The sequence below is a fragment of the Myotis nattereri genome, assembly GCF_964212035.1.
Source record: "Myotis nattereri genome assembly, chromosome: 13".
NCBI classification, from domain to species: domain Eukaryota; kingdom Metazoa; phylum Chordata; class Mammalia; order Chiroptera; family Vespertilionidae; genus Myotis; species Myotis nattereri.
In genome coordinates this window covers 32411325-32426903 of record NC_138088.1, presented here as the reverse complement: position 1 = coordinate 32426903, position 15579 = coordinate 32411325, and the positions used below count along the sequence as shown (strand labels likewise).

At 34.9% G+C, this 15579-nt stretch overlaps 1 protein-coding gene across 2 annotated transcripts in view; it reads left to right on the top strand.

The window, feature by feature from the left end:
• PRKG1 (protein kinase cGMP-dependent 1) overlaps nucleotides 1–15579 on the top strand; it is a 1074350-nt gene that overhangs the window by 931839 nt on the left and 126932 nt on the right. For both annotated transcript variants that reach the window (XM_081104810.1, XM_081104809.1), the window contains exon 8: nucleotides 14808–14873. In XM_081104810.1, the coding sequence (XP_080960936.1) occupies nucleotides 14808–14873 (66 nt within the window). The remainder of the gene's footprint in view (nucleotides 1–14807; nucleotides 14874–15579) is intronic.

Here is a 15579-nt window from a genome sequence, read left to right as displayed (position 1 = left end):
GTCTGTTTAAAATCCAGGTCTGTTTCTTTTTAATGGTATGATTGCTCCAGGCAGATCCTCAAATCTCTCTGAGGTTCAGTTCCTTCATCAGTTTAGGTAGAGGCAAACTTTGTCTGTAAAGAGACAAAGAATAAATCTTCTAGGCTTTGAAGATCACATATGGTCTCTGTCACATATTCTTTTTGTTGTTGCTTCTTTTATTTTTAACTCTTTAACAATGTAAAAACCATTCATACCTTGAGGACTGTACCAACAACAGGCTGCTGGCTAGTCCAGGCACATAGTTTTCTGAAATCACATCCTTATGTTATTCTGAGATTTCACTTTTAAGCAGCAAATACCTGGCAATGAGAAGTACTCAGTAATCATAGGTTCTCCCAAGTATCAATGCAGCTAAAATGTTGGTAGCTTCAAAAATAGCTAGAGCTGTTTTTAAAATGACCCTATTCTGTTATCATTTGAACCTCAGGATTCTCAGCTATAAATTCAAGGTAACAGTTCAGGCCTATTGCTGCCTGCCTGCCTAGTGTTCCTACTGTAGTAGGTGCTCAGTTAAAGATTGTTCACTAACAGGACGGGCAATACCAGCACCTCAGCATTCATAAAGAAGTGGCTGGGAGCGGAGTGTGGTAGGTAAAAGACAGAGTTCTGCAGGACCCAGAATACAAAGGACAACTAAAGAATAGTTTTGGAAACATCCCATATCTGTCAGTTACTGCCATGTACACTGAAATACGGGTGTACTGAGTAGAGGGAATAATGAGAGCAATTGGCTTGTATGATTCAGAGAAGACTTCTTGGTACTACCATTGTTATCACCAACTTTATCTAAATATTTTTCTTCTTACAATTATCCAGGAAGGATTTAATGTTTGTTTTTCCCCCCTAGCAGTTCACTTTAGTCTCTAACAGCCAAAAAGAAAACAAGATAATAAATCCTACACAACTGGAAGTACATTGGACATGCTTTCCTCCTGCTCATACTATTTTTTTATATAGGCTTGATGTGGTAAAACAATCTGTTGAATTTTTAAAGGTATTTGTATAGTTGATATGTAGCCATTTATAATTTCTCCAGTCCCAACCCTGCTAGCCTCATCTTTCTCTCCTCTTTTAACTCCCAGGGTTTCAGCCATTATGAATTATCTGCTGTTCCCTGTACACCAGATTATCTTATGCTTTCTCACAGGCTGTTCCTGGTGATATAACCACCTCACTTTCTCTGTTGATAAATCTCTACATGCACATTAGTTCTTCTCAGAGATATCACTTCTCCCCACAGCTTTTCATGATTCTTTCCACCATCAATCCATGTCCCTCCATCACTCATCACACAGTCAAGTTTGGAGCATTTCCGTGTGATTGTGTGTCACTTTTTTCACACCTCCAACAAACTCTGATGCTACCACATTATATATTACTAGAGGCCCAGTGCACAAAATTCGTGCACAGACTGGGTCCCTAGGCCTGGCCAGAGATCAGGGCTGATCTGTGAGGTGACCGGCAGGGCAATCAGAAGGTCCCCACTAGCACCCACCTTGGCTGGCCTGGGGCCTGTGGGCTGGGGGCAGCTCCTGCATTGAGCGTCTGCCCCCCTGGTGGTCAGTGCACATCATAGCGACCAGCCATGGATCAATTTGCATATTAGGCTTTTATTATATAGGTCAGTGGTCGGCAAACTCATTAGTCAACAGAGCCAAATATCAACAGTACAACGATTGAAATTTCTTTTGAGAGCCAAATTTTTTAAACTTAAACTATATAGGTAGGTACATTGTTATTAACTTAATTAGGGTACTCCTAAGGCTTAGGAAGAGCCACCCTCAAGGGGCCAAAGAGCCGCATGTGGCTCGCGAGCCACAGTTTGCCGACCATGGATATAGGTTAACTGTCAATTATCTGTCTTACCTGCTAGATCAGTGGTTCTCAACCTTGGCTGCACATTAGAATCACCTGGGAATCTTTATTAAAATCCTGATTTCTGGGCCTCAGAAATCTTTAAGAAGATTCCCAGGTGATTCTAATGTGCAGCCAAGGTTGAGAACCACTGTGCTAGATTGTAATGTCTTGGAGGGCAAGTATTTTGTCCTTTACCCCTTTTTTATATCCAGCACCTACGATAATCACCTGCCTTAGAGTCTATATTCAGAAACTTTACATAGGGTTGCCAGATAAAACACAAGGCATCGGTTGAGTTTGAATTTCAGATAAACAATGAATAGTTATTTTTTACTCTAAGTATATTATTACGTGAGGGCACACTTAAATTTAAACAGTCTTTATTGTTTATCTCAAATTCAAGTTAAAATAGGTGCCCTGTATTTTTATTTGCTAAATCTGGCAACCCTTCTTATATCTGAATGAATGAATGTCATTCTTTCTGAATTATAACATAAAACCATTTTAATCAATTTTTGTAGCTTTCAGATTAAAGAACAAACCACAGTAGGAAGTTTTGTCAATGTGATTTGAAATCCTTGATTGCACTTTGAAGCATGTTTTTATATTAACAACAGAGGAGCTTCTTATAAAGAAATGACTATCAATCCTTGATAATCTTTCTAGATTATTAGAAGAGGCGTGAAAGTTATGATGTCTAATCAGTAGGTAAATAAGAATGAATAGAATCTAATGGGATTAGACATTGCATAATAGTAATAATGAAATTATGGTATTATTGTCCAATGTTTGCTGAGTGATTTCAGTAGTCAGGCACTGATCTAGGTGTTTTTTATACATTTAGTTAGTTATTCTTTATGAAATTGTCCCTATTAAATATTATTTTCCCAACTTCTTCCCCAAGAAAATTGACAAGCAAAGATCTCACTCAAGATCACACAGTCAAGTAATGTCACATCTGGTATTTGAACCTGAATGAAGTAACTCTTAAATCTGTTCTTCTACTTCTTATGCTCTACATTCTCAATGCAAAGGTTAACCATGACAATATGTGTGGTTAATATACCTCATGTGATTAAATTATGAAAACTTTGAAAGAGAAAATTTATTTTTCAATGACTAGCAGAAATGCTAAAATATATTTTCAAAGAAATTTTAAGTATAAAATATTATTTATTAGGTATACGTGGATATCTAGATGAAATGTTTGTGTAGATACATATGCTATTTGTAGCTTAACATCTTAATAGATCTAAAGTGCCACCCTAAAGAGTGTTAACTTAAGAAGAAGATGCCCCTTCTGAAAAAATACCTTCCTTAGTTTGTCATCTAGTTCTCATGATTGCTGGCAGCAAAAGCGGGGCAAAAGTCAGTGCTGTAAGTGACACTGGCCAATACTGTGCCAAACGTTTTTACTTGTTCCACCTGCTAAGCGGGTACCTCTTCAGGGTAGTCAGAGTAGGCCAACGTAAGTTAGCTCTATCCCTGCTAGCTGGGGATTGCTTTGTGGTGAGGGTTGACAGGTGGCCCAGGCATGGACAGTGGCTAACCATGCAGTCAACACAGAGGAGACCTTCCAGGAGAGTTAAAGACCTCACCAGCCTCTACCCACAAATTGCTTGTAAGAGTCACTTTCTATTATCTCATATATGTACTTTAAAAAATATTTATTTTATAACAGGTAATTCAAATGCATGATATAAAATTCAAAAGTCTCCTCTGACTTTTAATTACACATCCTCTTCCTTGAGTATAGTTACTTTTTCTAATGCAGCCCAAAGTAATCCATGCATTTTGATATATGCTTATTTTACATAAATGAAAGCATACACTCATGGTTATGCCCCATGGTCTTTTCACTTAAGTTATCCTGGAGATTATATACACCTAGGTTTTCTTTCATTATTTTAATATAATTTTAATAATTACCGCATTTATTACATATATATAATATATATGTGTGATATATATATATATATATATGTGTGTGTGTGTGTGTGTGTGTGTGTGTGTGTGTATATATCCCACAGGGATGAATATTTACATTTTTCAACTTTGTTATTACATGTTTTCAAATTTGTATATACTGTAGTAATATTCTTTTAATGTCCTTATTTTCCAAAAGTGTGGGCATGCATGCACAGTAAAAAATTGAAAGGCATTTTTAATAAATAATGCTGAATTGTTAGGCAGAGCTGAATTGTCTACAAAGGTTGTACTAGGCAATATTTGCACTTCTCTCTTTGTAAGATGAGAAATATTTTCATTTTTCCTTGTCTATGAACTGTTTATAGTCTTTGCTCATTTTTTAAGTGAGGTGTTGTTTTATTTTTATTGACTTGAAGAAGCTCTTTACATATTAAATAAATTAGCTTTCAAATATTTAGCATGAAAATTGTATAATATTTTAAAACCATTATACTATGTATAATTTAAATCACAGTAGTTGAGCAGTTAGTGCATGTCTAATACACAAAAATTCTTGGTAAAATTTGATTGACATATTAAGTACAGTACTCCATTTGTTTTTTCCAACATCAACTGTAAAAGTTTATATTGTTTGCAATGATTTGGCTGTAGCAATTTTTATTCAAATTTGCCTTATATAGCCATGACTTTCTTTCTTTACCAATTAATTTTTTTCCTGTTTACCTTTAATTCAAATTTATCTTCAGTTTGGATAAAGTTATAGCATATTCATTGAAGTGAATTCTAAGATCACCAAAACATTTTGTTTATTTGATTAATGCAACATAGGAAATATTTGATGAGCAAGTAACAAAAATAAGAGATCTTTTACAGTTTAACTCAATTTAAAATTCTGTATATTTCTCTTCCCTAAATAAGCCCAATTAAAAATCTCAATGTTAAATTTTAATTATCAAAATATGCTTTTATAGACCTTTTTTTACATTGTTCTTGACTTCTGCTTATAAGAATATATTATTTCAAATGAACATGTCTGATTTCCATGTGAAAATTTATTTTATTTGTCACAGATAAAAAATATGGATATGAAAATCTATGCCATGATATGCCACTTACATATTCATCACAATTATAGGCTTATAATATCCTTTTCTATCCAAAGGAATATGCTTGGATTCAATATAAAATTGTCTCAGGAGCATTGAAAGCCTTAATAATTAAAACTTTTAAAAAGGGTCCATGTTGGTAAAATTCTAACTATTAGGAGAATGGAGTCGTGATGTCAGTCTTCATTTCGCATGTGAAAAATGAAACAGAGCCTGGGGCATTTACTCAAGATCTCATGCAGAGTTGGCAAGAGAACAAGAAATAGAAGACACTCTCCTGACATGTGGCCTAGAGATCTTTACAAGAAAGAACACCCTCCTGGCTTGAAGGCACTTTAGTTAACCTTTGAAATACGTGACCACGCAACTTAACATTGATTTCGTTATGCATCATTGAGATTCACCAGTACATCACCAGCCATCATTCAAATGTGCTTCCTTTTCCTCTGCTTTAAAGGCAGGAGAAAATGAAGGCTTACTATTTAGCTCTGTGAAGAGCAGAAGAAACAAAGAAAAAGGAAAAGATCAATGCATTATTTTATACTTTGAAGTCCTCATGACCCGTGGGACAACTGTAAAATAATTTATCTATTTTTTTTTAATATATTTTATTGGTTTTTTACAGAGAGGAAGGGAGAGAGATAGAGAATTAGAAACATCGATGGGAGAGAAACATCGATCAGCTGCCTCCTGCACATCTCCCACTGGGGATATGCCCGCAACCCAGGCATATGCCCTTGACCGGAATCGAACCTGGGACCCTCCAGTCCGCAGGCCGACGCTCTATCCACTGAGCCAAACCGGTTTTGGCAAATAATTTATCTATTAATATCTTTTCTTAAAATGCAAACTTTTCTGGCCAACTGCATTACAGAATTCCATGAAGACTCTCTGAAAAGTAAGACCACCACCTGATTTATCTTAATGCAGATTATTTTAAGAAGTATGGATCTGAGAAGGGGAAACATAGAATTAAGAGGAAAGTGAATGTTTGATTTAAATATACAAACTGAACATGTATTATGTTGTACACCAGGTTTGATTGCTTAATTTTTTTCTCTTAAAATATCACAAAATCATTTAGAAGAAGACTAGAAGGGCATCTCAAAAAACAATAGCATTATAATATTTAAATCTCTATTTCCGAATAACTAATAAAGTAACAGAATAAATGGGAAAAACAAGTTCTTCCTTCTCTCCATAAAATATTCTCTAGGGAGATATTATTTAAACTGGTAAGACCTTGCCAAAGAGTTTAATATGTGAAGCCAGAGCACAGAGTAAATCCCATTTGTATGCTAGTGACAAAAACAAAACTAGGATTCAGACTTTCTTCAGTGCTTATTTCTTACCCGATGTATGATGGCATATAGAGATAAGGGTTTTTAATGAGCAAAATCCATCAGTCACATCAACAGAAGAATAAATCCATTAAAATATGAAATATGGAAGCAATATGCATAACTCTTAAATCTCTGTTAAGCTTGGGTCCCAAAGGGAGCACATTAGAAAAGAAATAGCAGACCATCAAACCTCAGAGGGAAGGTAAGGGAGGGAGGGGGTAAGGGGGAGAGATCAACCAAAGGGCTTATATGCTAGCATATAGGCCTAACCAATGGACACAGACAACAGGCGGGTGAGGGCATCAGTGGGGGGGATAAGAGGGTAATGTGGGGATAAGGATACATATGTAATAACTTAATCAATAAAAAAAAAATAGATTGGCTTAGTGGCCAGACCGAAAAGAAAAGAAAAGAAATAGCAATATGCATCGTGTTGCAAATGCTTTTTTCTCCCCTTTCACTTTTACTAATTCCATGTATTAGGTTGTACCAAAGGAAATTTCCAATAAATTGTTATTTTTAACCTGAAATAAAAAAGGACATTTTAGTTGGTTCAATCTAATGAATGTCTATGTTTATTGTCATTGAAGCATGCCATAGAATGCAAAGTTTATATGTCACATAAGAAATTCATCATGCCATCCACTAGGGAGGGGTATATGAAAAAAAGAATTCAAAATTTAATTCTTCCAAATTAATTACTCTTTTTTAACTTACTGTGACCTTCCATGGGTATAGATCCAATAAGATTTGCATTCTCTCAAGAAGTGAATTGATATCGTAAATGGAAATATTCACCTATACTACCAGGAAGAATAAACTTTGGAGTTACTTTATGGATGACACATAACCACTCTGCTCAAAGCATTCTCCTTAAGGTCATGTCACAAGTCCCTATTACTGATGAGAAACCAGAGACTACCATTGGTGGACTCTAAAGAGTTGATCTAAACTAAATTCAATTCTATGTTAATCATGAGTTGATATATAATATTTTTGATAATACATCGATTTTTATGCACTTGCTTTTTCATTACTTCTATATTCTACACTAGAGGATTCTAAAGGGCAGAGAACATATTTTCTGTTTATACATGTTTTTAATATCCAAATGGATTTATAGTAACATTTATTTTAATAAGTGAAAAGGCCATATGTGTTCTAATATTATTAATCTAAAATGGTTTTCTTGATACTTTATTTCATTATGGCATAAAAGTTGTTTCCCCCAAATTGAGCTTAAGCTTTTCAACTGATTTTTAAGATTTTATTTAATATGGTAAAGAAAGAACAGCTCACTTAGGCAATCTTTAAAAATGTGTGTGTGTGTATGTGTGTGTGTGTGTGTGTGTGTGTGTGTGTGTATACATATGAATAGCCTACAGGCACTGAATGATGTGGTCCTGTCTTTCTTTGTGGTGTGTGTCCTCATCCCTGCCTTTTTTTCTCAATCCCTGAATTCCAGCCTTTTTGTTTTACAATAAGCTATTTTCAACCTCAGAGCAATTGCATATACTATACTTGTTTCCTAAAAAATACATTTTGGGACCCATCTTGCTAACCCAACTAACTCATCTTTTGGGGCTTAGTTTTTAATGTCCTCAAAAAAATTGTCTGGCCTCTGAATTGCCAAGTGAAATGCTCCCTAATATAGCTCTGATTGCATGCTGTTAGATCAGTATTTTTAGTTATACATTTGCATACTAATTTAACATCTGTCTCCACTAAACCTCAAGGTGCAGGCATTCAGAATATAACAGCTTTCAGTAAACATGTTATAAAATGATTATTGACTTATTATTATTGTATTCATGATACATGATACTTAAGAATAATAAAGTGTTTGAAGGAGATTCACCAAGGTATTAACCTTAGTTATGTCTTGGTGTGACAGTATTTTTCTATTTCTCTCTTTCTCTTAATCTTTTTAAACTATTTTTTTCTGTAATTATATGTAGACATTTTTATGGGAATTTTTTGCTTTTAAAAATGCTATTGATAGACAACAGAAAAAAAAACAAACAAAAGAACAAGCACAAGAAAATTAAAAGAGAAAAATATATTAGAAAAAAATAGAAAGTTTGCATATATGAACATTTGAATTGGAATAGAGGGACCTCAGAAGAGCCATCTGCATGTGCACGGGCATGAAGATAACAGCTGGTATATTTTAAAGAAATAGTTGTTTGTCACAAGTGTAGTAGAGACTAGTCTGTAAAACTCCACATGGAGCCAAGAAAGGTGATAAGCCAGATGGTGGAGGTCCTCAAACTCTAAATGGAAGTGTAGGAACTTTTCTCTCTTGAATGTTTCTTTTGAAAGCTCTCATGAAGAGTTGGGATGACTAGATTTATATGTGAAAATGTGCGAGTGAAATATGGATTAGAAAAGGGAGTGGAGGCAGTGAGGTCAGCTATAAGGCCATAGCAGCATTTCAGATGCTTAGTAGCATACAGATGGTGACAGCGCAGAGTAGAACAGTGGCTATGGAAAGGCAAAGGAAGGTTGGATATAAGAGAAAAGACAAAGAACCAATATGATCAAACACATGCACTGATGGAGAGAGAACAATAAAAAAAATAAATCTAATCTTTTGAGGCTAGGTGAATGCAAGAATGAAGATGTCATTTACCAAGAAAAGGTTACCCAAGGGAAAGAGTGGTTTTGAGGTTAAGAGAAAATGAGTTAGGTTTGAGTTAAAGGTTGCAATGGAACTTCCAGACAGGGATGTCCAGTAGGAGAGGTAAATGTTAAGAAACTAAGACTTGAAAATCATTAATATCAATCTAATAGCTGATGCCATAGGATTATGTTAAGATTTCCTTAATAAGAGAAATCAGAGCAATAAAAAAAGAAGGCAGGAAAAATTCTTTTGGAGAAACACCTAGATTTCAGTGAACTAGGGAAGAGGACTTAAGAAAATAAATTGAGAAAGTGATGTTGGAAAAGAACTGGGAGACTGATATTATCATAGAGACTTAGGGAAGAAGGTTTATGAGATAAAGAGTATTCAAGAGAGTAACATGCTTCCTGGATGTTAGAGGACCCTAAAGGGATTATGATGATATGATAACAACAGTGATGAGGATGATACACTATCATTTATTGGTTGCTTACTCTGTGCCAAGCTTGATTAGAAGACATGCATTTATTTGCATGTCTTAGTTCATTTTGCACTTAGTATGTGTGTTCTATTAGAATATGGGAGGTGTAAGTCATGTTGGAATAACTTCATGACTCAATAGAAAGTAGATCAGTGAATGGCCTGATACAACTTATTCTTCAAAAACACTTACGTGCTCTGGGAATACAATTTCAAATAGCACAGTTGAATTTTGCCATAAACTCTACAATTCTAGTTCATAATTAATTCAAAGTATAATTTCACTTTCAGTGGCTCTTTGATACTTGTCATATCCTATTCATTTTAAATATCCTATTTATGGTCGTAAGATTGCCCTTGATTTTGAGTTGAAAAGGATTTATTTTGTCCTATGTGATCCAGACTTAACTGTGGACATTTAGCTGTTGCATTTGATGGAGAACGAAGGGCTCTGCTTCATGGATAGCTGTAAATTCATAGGCAGTTGGAGTAGTGTCAGTTTCCAAGAAGGCTGGCACCGAGGGAATGCCTGGACTTTGTTGATGGCAGTCACGTGCCTCTAGAGCTGAGAAGGGAGAGCCCTTACTCAGACGAGGCTTTGCTTGAACTACATCCTACTTTGGCCTCGTGCACTCTGTCTTCCCCCGAGATATAAATCAACCCTTCGGTTCCCTACCAGCCAGGAGACACGAGAGAATTACTTCAGAACAAGAGGGGTCCATGCTAAAGCCTTGCTATGGATTATTCAGATACTGACAGTGATTCCACTTTGGGATACAGCGATGATGAAGATTCCAGTGATGAAGTTCAAAGAATATCAGAGTCAGTGCACAGAAAACTTTTATTTGAAAATATTTTTGGATATTTTTCATGCTCTATGATTTCATTGAAAGCAATTTCTAACTCTTCCAAAAATGCTTAAAAAGTGAACAGTACTAAACTGCATAGCTTTGACAGTAATTAATCATTAATCAATAGCAACTTTGTAAAATATCTGTCAATCTGCCAAAAAGTAGCTACTTCTGCAATAGTACATGTTTATTAATTTTCATGTTAAAATCAACTAATACTGGTACAGAAATGCATGAATATGAAACTTTATTTTTAAAGAAGATGCACATGTTAAGCCTGGACTGTTATATAGATGTGTGTACATTTATTTGCTATAAAGAAGTGTGCTGAGTGTTCAAAGGCAATATATGTATGGTGAAAGTTTTTAATTAAGTATATTGTACATATAACTCTAGTTATAAAATTCTCTCATGGCCAATGTTTGCTTTTTTCTTCAAAAGCTCGTTATATTCATCTATTAGAAATTGTCAAATACCTTAATCTACCAAAAACTAAAATGGAAAGAAACCTCAGTTTTTAAAAATAACACCATCTCCCTTTTTCTCCTCTTTTCCCATGTCTAAATCTATATTACATGAAACCCTGCTAACTTAGGTTTGTTAGCACAGAAGTTCTGTGAGAAACCAGAACAGCTCTGTGTGAACAGAGATAAGTTTTATAACAACATGGAGCTATTAAGACCTCTGCATTATATGAGTATGCAATATTTTATATCTGAATCCAAATGATATTTGCTTTTGACATGCTCCTTTGACCTATAAAGGAAATAAGCATACACAGTAAATCACAGTATTGTCTGCTTCTGTGAGTAATATTTTCTCAATATAAATTTCTACTATCTCTCATAAAATAAGGGATTTATATATGTCAGTACTAGGTAAGATATTATCTGGTACTTTATAGGAGCAGCTCTCTGAGTACTCAGATCTGACATTTTAGACAACTGCATAGACTGTCATAGTGGCATTAAGTACCTTAATAGACAATGACAATGTAATGGCCACATGAGTTAGGCATTGAATGAACTTGGCCTTGAATAATTTGTATTTTTTTTATGTAGCATTATTCTAAAGCAACATAACAGGGCTAGGACATAGCTATGGAGAGAAAGTCTAAAAGTTTGGGAATCAAAATGCTTTACTGAATTAGCTTTGCAATTGGGCACTCATAAACATAGTAATGCTGTTTTATTAACAATTACATATATTTTTATAATGATGGACAGAGACATTATGACTACTTACTATTCAGAAGTTATTTTGTATTAAAATCAAGTCAGAACTGTTGTGTAAATAAATTGGACAGCAGTGTATCAACAGTGGACTGTTTTGGAAAGAACATGGACTTTGGAGCCAGCCAGATCTTTTTTCAAATTCCAGGTCTACAACTCATTTGCTATGTCTGACTTTGGGTGTGTTACCTAACCTTTATACCCCTGTGTAAATCTTGGATAAAATATCCACCTCTGTTAGATGCATTAAATGAGGTTTGTGTGAGATTTCATCTAGATCCTGATATATACTAGATGCTCATTAATTAGCAAATATTACAATCTCTTGTTTAATATGTTGTTTTCATCCATTATACCTCTCTTCTGTTTTGGTATATGTCACTTTACAAGGTACTAAACCTGATTGTAGGCTATCACCTACAGATTTTCTTTCTTAAAATAAAATATTTTCAATTTCTGTTGACTCTGTCACTCTTCTGATCTTTGATATTTCCCCATCTACACTTAAAAATATTTACGTACTTATTGTTGCAAGAAAACTACATTCATTTTTTAAATATATCCAATTTATGCCAGATAATATGAAATTTTAAAATATTGAAAATTTGTAATGAAGTCATTTTTTAAAATTTATATGTACAGAAAATATTATAAAAAGGAAGCATTATCTTGTATATTTCACACTTTGAAAGACTGTGAGCAGTTTTTAAATTGCTAAGATAGAAGTATGTTTTAGGGAAAGTGAGATTTAATATGATGTTCTCTATAAAGCTATGATGTGGTTGTTGTTTTGTGTGTGTGTGTGTGTGTGTGTGTGTGTGTGTGTGTGTGTGTGTGTTTAACAATGGCAGCAATTTGTAATAATTTCTACTTTATTGAGCAACCTCCTTAGAAATAAGCCATTCATACAATTTATAGAAGACCTGATGGGCATTACTGACATTTTCTACTTATGTCTACTTCATCAAAAATTCCCACTAGAAAGTGATAATGGAGTTGAAAATATGTTGTCTACTTCTATGGAACAAAAAGAAAATCCACACCTCGTTCTTGGGTAGGAATGTTTCATAAAACACATCATCCTATAAGGACAGACATGACAGCACTGGTGACGAAAGCTAGGAATAATAAACAACAGAACATATTACTCTCTATGTGCCAGGCATTATGATAAACAAATCTTTGATTATCTCATTTAATATGACACAGTGAGTAGGCATTCTTACTCTCCCCATTTTTACAGAAGAGAAAGCTGAGCCTTTCACACAGCTTGTAGCTTGTCTTGTAAAACCACTACAGTGGGATTCCAGAGCCTGTTGTAGTGGGCCTGGGACTGTGGTGCCTGTGCCATCCTGTACCACACACTTCCTAAGCATCTCCTGTGTGTCAGCCATTTAGGGTAAAATGGAGAGCAAAAGTAGCCCTGGAACCTGCCCTCATGTGGTTTAGTAGGAGGAACATACTGTCATTAAACCAATAAATGTGTAATTGCAGTGATAGGTGGTTGGACAAAGAGGTATGTATGACCTTGAGAATGAAAAAACCGTGAACATGTTCTCATTAACTCACGTGGTTCTCCTGAGGAAAGGGCACATAGGCTGAGATCTAAAGGCTAAGAGGGGTGAACTAGCCAAGGAGTTGGAGACAAGATCCCTAGGCTTAGGGAAGGCACATTAAAGGAGGTGAGGTGTTCAGGAATGGAAAGGAGGATAGTTTGTGTGGATGGTGGAGAATGTGAAGGAGGCATTGGGAGGAGGATGCTGGGAGTTGTGGAGATGACAATGAAAATTTTGGAATCAAAAGAGAACTTAGTATGGTAGGTGTGTTAAAAATTACAATAATCAATACCTTTTTTGTTTCCTACGTAATGACTAGTGAGAAACAGAAATGGGAAAGGATGCCACTCATGAGAAACTAATGATATAAAACACCTAAGAATACTGTTTTTGAAATGTCAGCTCCAAGTGGAAAAGATTAAGAAATATTATTTAAAGACAGAAAACTAGATCTGCACAGGTGGAGAGTCATGCCGTTTGTTCTTGTATGGAAATTATTAGGATCATAATCCTTTTCTTCTGAAATCAATGCATAAATGTAATACAACTCTAGCAGAGTCCCAGAGTGGGTTTCTTTGGAAGAGGGAATTTATTTTAAAGTCTATATAAAATGTGAATGTTTAAGAATCACCAAGATATTTTTGAAAAAGAATTTCAGTAAGGGGAAACTTGCTTTACCAAATTCTAAATACAAAATAGTCACTGTAAAGCACCAATGACCTTCATAGCATGATGTACTAACAATGAAAGAAAAAATATCAGTGGACAAAATAGAGTTCAGAATTATATGTGAGAACTTGGTGTACTTAAAAAAAATGAAAATATCTTTATTTTTAAGACTTACTTCTCTATCCTGTAGAGACATATGATGTTTTAAGTATGCTTTATTAACACTATATTATTTCCCGTGTACATATCTCTGTAACGTATTTCAAACTCATATTCATCATTAATAATATTAACTTAGAAATGTTACCTTTATAGGAAATAGAGTACGTTTTCAAGTATAACTTACTTTTTTATGTCAGTGGTACCATTAAATTTTCAGTAGCTCAAAATGCCATGTGAATGCTAATTTACCAAATCCACCTTTGACTACTGGATCAGACAGAAATATCAGGGAAGGTTCTGTAAAGGTTTAAGAGGTTGACAGATATCCCTGCAGTGACAAATTACAAGCTTCCAAAGAGACAGTATATACAGATTTCGGTCACTGGGATTAAGATTTGTCAAATACTCTTGATGAACCGTAAGCTCTGACACAGATAACTATGTGCTAGAAGTTGCCAAAGATTGAGCCATATAAAAGCAGGGTCTCTAAAGTAAGGGAATAATTGAAACAGATCAATTGTTCTCAAGGTTAGAATGATAAATTCACGCACACTATGAATTAGATTCTCAGTCTCCAGAAATATTCCTTCAGGTCCTTTAAAAAATTTCATCTGCCCGTGTTTATTACTGTCTCTATCATTGACCAATTAATTTGGTAATTCCCCAGAGAGCAGAGGGAATGATAATATAAAATTCTGTTGCACTTCTGTGAGTGAAACTTTATGTTGGAAGATTGTGATTGCTGAATTATAACTGTAAAATGTGGGTGCTGCATGACAAGAACAAGGTGGTTCCTCAGAACAAAGAAATTTGAAAGACGAAGAAAGCTTAAACCTGGAAGTGGATAAATCATAAGAGTATACATAATTTACTAGGTTTCCTGAATGAATCACAAGGAACACTTTTGTTTGGTAATAAAGGTTATTTTACTTCAATGTCTCTCTCTTTTTCATACAGGGAGGATGTGAGGACAGCAAACGTAATTGCTGCAGAAGCAGTGACCTGCCTTGTGATCGACAGAGAGTAAGTACATTCTTTGTTATGCATATTGCACACTCATATCAATGGCATACATGAGTTCCTGAAATTAGACATCATTTTATGGAGCTATTAATATTTGTTTCATATATTTTCATTTTAAAATGACTTCTATACTTGACTGTCATTTCCTATTATTCCTGAAAGTAGCTAAGTCTGCCATTCTAGCTTTGTGGTCTTCACCAAGGTACTTAAGCACTGTGAGCTTCGCCTCAGCTCATTTATAAACTGGGGATAATGCAACATGATAGCCGTATTGTGAGGATTAATGGGAACACGCAAGGAAAGCCATGTGTCCAAATGTGTTTTAGTCAGGAGGCACTCAAGCGATGCCTGATATTTGTGTAAATTTTTAGAAGGATAATAACTATGATAATATATTAATCATAATCAAATGTTATATTATTATTATCAGGAAATAGACTATTCCTTGAGCATATTTTAGTTATCTCGTCTTTTTTTTTTCCCATCCCCAGACTCCTATAAGAGAAGCATTTTAGGAAGACAGTTTTGAAGAAAGCATCTTCTAGCCATAGGCATATATTTAGGATCCTTAAAAGTTTGTTCCACGATACATAGCCCTGTTCCTTCCCTCCATTCTGGCTTGCTGTTTTCGTGACCTGAATGCTTTATTGGTTAAACTGCAGATGTCAGATTGCTGACTCTCCAAGAGCATGGTTAAAATGCATGT